Source organism: Fonticula alba, assembly GCF_000388065.1.
Source record: "Fonticula alba strain ATCC 38817 unplaced genomic scaffold supercont2.1, whole genome shotgun sequence".
NCBI lineage: Eukaryota > Rotosphaerida > Fonticulaceae > Fonticula > Fonticula alba.
In genome coordinates, this window is record NW_009242971.1 from 363,976 (window position 1) to 368,860 (window position 4,885).

At 62.8% G+C, this 4,885-nt stretch overlaps 2 protein-coding genes across 2 annotated transcripts in view; one reads left to right on the forward strand and one right to left on the reverse strand.

The window, feature by feature from the left end:
• Positions 1-1,237: 1,237 nt before the first annotated feature.
• On the forward strand, positions 1,238-1,825 carry H696_00071 (hypothetical protein; the record flags this gene model as incomplete). Its single annotated transcript, XM_009493901.1, has 3 exons — positions 1,238-1,243; positions 1,447-1,662; positions 1,814-1,825. The coding sequence occupies 3 exons, from the start codon at positions 1,238-1,240 to the stop codon at positions 1,823-1,825; spliced, it is 234 nt and encodes a 77-aa protein (XP_009492176.1).
• Positions 1,826-3,332: 1,507 nt separating this feature from the next.
• H696_00072 (guanine nucleotide-binding protein subunit beta) overlaps positions 3,333-4,885 on the reverse strand; it is a 7,671-nt gene continuing 6,118 nt past the window's right edge. The window contains exon 5 of the mRNA XM_009493902.1: positions 3,333-4,861. Coding sequence (XP_009492177.1) covers positions 4,405-4,861 — 457 coding nt within the window. The 3' untranslated portion in view covers positions 3,333-4,404. The remainder of the gene's footprint in view (positions 4,862-4,885) is intronic.

Genomic DNA, 4,885 nt, shown 5'->3' on the forward strand with positions numbered 1-4,885 from the left:
CCCCCCAGGACCAAAGGCACCTGCTTGATCAGCCCCGCCGCTTGCCCTCGCCCCCAACGGGTTGAGGAGCTCGAGTGGGAAGGGAGGAGGACATCCCGCCATCCCGCCCTGCTCGCCACCCATCCGCCGTCCCCCTCGAAAGACGCGAGCACCCTTCGCGACGGGGCACAGTGGACTACAACCCACCGTCCGGGGCCGAGGGGGGCGACAGAGTGGCTCGGCCAGCCTCCACGGGGGAGCGGGGGGGAACACTGGCCCCCCGCCCACCCGGCCTTTGGCCCTGCTTATCCGGGGACACAGACCAAACATGCTTGGGCCGGCGCCCCGGGGCTCGGGCCGAAATTCTGTGACATCGGATTGCGCTCGGGCTTCTGGCTATGTGTCCCTGAATGGCATTCTCGAACGTTGGCAGGAAAACATCTGATGCTCGTCTCCCCCTTCAGTACTTGGATGCTCGACCTTGTGTCGGGGAAGCCAGGCCGCCCCACGCCGGAGGACCGGACGGGGGGGAGGGGGGGGGGGGGAACAGTCAGCGGGAGACACGACAGAGCCAGGGACAAAGGTAGCAGAGGCGGCCAGGAGAACAGGAGAGGCAGGGCTCGAGGATGTGGATCAGCAGGCGGCGAGCCCTGCTGGGGCATTTTTATCTCCTCTCATGGCGCGCTTGGGCGCGCGAGGTGCTCGCGCGGAGTTCGCGCACAGACCTTTACGCGAAGGAACATGCTGCTGACGGGCGCGGCCGGAGTGCGAGAGGGCACAGGGGGGAAATGGGGGAGGGGCGGGGGGGGCGGGGCTGTCGGTCCAGAGAGGTCGAATACCTGCTCCGGGCTCCCCCCCCCTGCCCGAGCGCGCCGTGTCTCGACACTGGCCGGTTGAAAACGCCTCCTCCCGGTGGCCGGAGCCGTCGGCGCTCCGAAGACACCCCCTTCTGGTTGTCGAGAGAGATCCCATCCCGCAGCCTCTCCCCCTCCCCCCTCCCCCCTGCAGTTCCTCCTTTGTCCTCTTTCCCCTCTCAGAGGTATCTCTCCCTCCTTTTGCCCTCTCCTCACATACTCCCCCCATGCCGGCCCCCTGTTGAGCCCACCCCTGCCCTCAAGTCCTCCCCCCGCCCCCTCTCTCCCCTCCACTGGCTGTCCCACTTGCCAAGACCCCACCATGATCGCGCCCCAGGGCCCTCTCTAACACGCGCTCTCCTCACTCTCCACCTTCGCTCGGATGGACGACCGCCAGTATCGCCATGGATGTGCGTCCCTTTCTCATGTGCACCAACCGCCTTGGGCCTGATGCATGCATTCATACACACACGCGCACACGCGCATGCCCAGCCCCATGCACACCTCCACCTCAGCTAACCCTGGTCCCCTCTCTGTCTCTGTCCTCCTCCTACCCCCCCCCCCTCCCCCCATCCCCCCTCCTGCCCTCTTGGCTCGGATCGTCATCCTGCAGTTCGGTCAGAACGGTCGCCACGACAGCTACCTCGCTCAGGTTTCTGACGAGATCATGAACCACCACCTCGGCACCGAGTCCACCAAGCTCCTGCTCAAGCAGATTCGCGAGTGTGTGCGCTCGGCCGGTGTCAACCACCAGAAGGTGTGCAAGGAGCTTGGCGAGGAGATGGCCTTCCGTCTGGCCAACAACTGCGTCTCCGACTACGCCCGCCAGGTGCGTCTCTCCTGCCACGGGTGGCATCCTTCACTTGTGCACTGTTGTCTGGACAAACTGCCCCCCTCCTAACTGTGTGCCCCTCCTGCTCCCTTCTTCTTCCTTTTCCCGCTCCGGCGCCCACACCTCACCGCCACCACCATTCCTGCAGAACCACCGGTAAATTCGGTGTGTTCAATTCCCGGATATTCCCTTTCTTGAAGGGAGGACAAGGGCGAATGGCGGCCCCGGCCGATACACTGTTGAAGCTCTTCCGCCTTGGCGGGTCTCCTTGCACATGTCAATGACACGATGTGCGAACACACGCACACGCACACACCGCACATTGGCACTGCATCCACCTCCCTTCCATCCATCCACCCACATACACACACATCTCAGTACCAGTACAAATGTCCACCCTACCGTCGTCACCAAAGCTTGTGTCTTGCAACGACCCAAGCCATGCGCTATGATGGCATGACGGCTCCTAGATCTGTAAAATATACCCAGCACCAAAAGGCAATCCCCCTCCTGCCACCCGGTTGACCGGGCTTCCCCCCCCCCCCCCCCCCCCGACACTCCCTCCCCTCCCCCCCCGCCGGTGAACCCGCGCTGCTCCTCGGGGGGATGCCACGAGCTTCCCCAAAAGGGGCACCAACAACTCGCGCACATTTGCGGGCGATGGTGTGGGCTTGGCTTCTGTCTTGGGTCTTGTGCGCGTAATTTGGGGTGTGGGTGGGGGGGGGGGTGGGGGGGGTAACACCGGCAAGGCAGAGGACACTGAAACAGAGGAAAAAAGAAATGCGAAGACAAGGGGGCGAGCGAAGGAGAAGGGAGGGGGGGGGTACACACAGGCCTGTTGAGACAGGGGGCTCTGATACCCTGGATACGCTGCCTATTTATACCCCTGTACCAAGCGGCGAAAGCGTCTTATTCTGGGGAGGGGGCCGGCAATGTGGCGCGTTCCGCGTGGTGGAGTGACCCCCTGACATCACACGTTACACATGGTGTGTATGCGTGTTGAAAGGCGAGAGAGAGAGAGAGAGAGAGAGAGAGAGGGAGGGAGGGAGGGAGGCAGAAAGGAAGAGGCAAAGTGAGGTCCCGAGAAGATGCCTCCTTGGAGGGCAGGAATTGGGCGACCGAAGGGGATCGACCTGCCAAGCGCGCCCGGAGTTCGAGAACCAGGGAGGAGGTCGCGAGACATGCTGCTGGGACCGCAAGAGGCACGCATGCAAAGGAAAAGGAACAGGAGATGGAAGAAGGAAATGTATATTGGTTTTGGATACGCAAGTACAGTTGATATTTTTGAGCTTTTTGACCGAGGAAAGGAGGGAAAGGGGACAGGGGAGAGGGGGAGGAGGAGGAGGAGGAGGGGTGTGGGGGATATGCAAACGAAGGAGGGAACCCTCCCTCTTCCTGGGCAAGGGGGTGAGGCGAGGCGGAGAGAGAAAGGAGAGGAGGGGAGGGGCGCGCCGAGGTACACGCGGCCGAGCCATCATCATCCTGCGACTGTGTCTCCCTCTCTCTCTCTCTCTCCCTCTCTTTCAGCAGGGTATGCGACGAACAGGAGGGGGGGGGAGGGGGAGGCCTCGGCGCCAGGGAAAGGTGCGGGAGGGGAGCGTTCTGTGAAGAGGGGAGGAGGGGAGGAGAATGTGGTGCGCCCGGCTTGAAGTATACACGACAGAAGAGGAGGAGGGGGGGGGGGGGGGTTGAGGAGAAACGGGAAATGTACACATGTATGTGTGCCCGTGTGGGCATACACATGCACGCCAAGCGCATGTAGGCGCACATGGACACACACACACCCTCTCTCTCGCCTTTGCCTCTCACTCGATGGCGCATGCGCACAAGAGAGGAAGAAGGTGGAAGCACGTGTGGGCAGCAAAAGGGGAGATGCCACATGAGAACACGCCTGCCAGCCTTGCTTGCTCTCTGTCATACGTGCGGCATGTGTGCAGGAAGGAAGAGGAAGAGGGGAGAAGGAGGAAGGAGGGAGGGGTTCCACTCTCATCGGGGTTCGCATGCCCGAGAGGGGGGAGGAAGAGGAAGGGGGGGGGGGGAACACCAGGGCGCCAGGGACGGGAACTAAGATGGCTGGCTGGGATGCGGGAGGAAGAGAGATGAAGAGGCAGTAGGGGGAGGGGGGCGGGGGAGGGGAAGGGGGATGGACCGCATCGTGCCCAGAGGGAGGGATGGACGAAGAAGGAGGATGGAAGCACGGAGGAGAGACATCCCCTCCCGGTCCCCGTCCCCCCCCCCCACCCCCTCGCCTATGAGAGCTTCGGAGCGGGTTGCGAGGAACGAGGAAGCAAACAGGGGTGATGTGGATGGGAGGAGGGAGGACGCGGCGCGTTCTAAAAGGCTGCTGGGGAAGGAGGAGAGAGGAGGGGGACGGAGCGCGAGAGGGAGGAGAGAGAGGGGGGGGAGGGAGAGGAGGGCGTGCACGCCCTGCGCAGGCCGGGCCGGCCGGGCCGATATGCGGGAGGGGGGGAAGGGCGCGAGGAAGAGCAGCAAGTGAAAGGGGACAGGCGCATGCAGCAATGTGTGGTCATCATCACACCGCATATGGATTGCTTTCTCTTTCTCTTTCTGTCTCTGTCTCTCTCTCTCTTTCTCTCTCTTTGGCTCCGTCCCTTGACATGGACTGCCGAAGGAGACCCTCATATGTGCTCGTGTGATGTGGCACTTTCTCTCGCTCTCTCACTCTCTCGCCCTTTGGGCTGGCCCTGTCGTCTCGTCGCTCGCTCTTTCGGGCTCTTTTTAAGCCCAGACCTTGAGAAGGGAGTCCCAGCTGCCGGTGCAGAGGGCCATGCCATCGGCGCTGACACCGAGGCAGCTCACGCGGTTCTCATGACCGGCCAGGACACCGACGCGCTCACCGCGCAGGGTGTCCCAGACATTGCAGTTGTAGTCATCGTAGCCGGCGAAGAGGAGGCGCCCGGAGACGGAGAAAGACACGGAGGTGATGCCGCACAGGATGTTGTCGTGGGTGTACTGGTTGAGCTCGCGATCGGCGCGCAGGTCGAACAGCCGGCAGGAAGCGTCATCAGAACCAGTGCCAAAGGCGTCGCCATTGGGGAAGAACTGGACGGCGTTGATATCGGTCTCATGGCCGGAGAAGCTCTGGACACACTTGCCGGTACGGATGTCCCACACAAGAGCCAGGGCGTCACAGGCGCCGGAGACAAAGATGTTGCGCTCGGGCATGACAGAAAGACTGCAGCAGGTGCGAGGCGGAGCC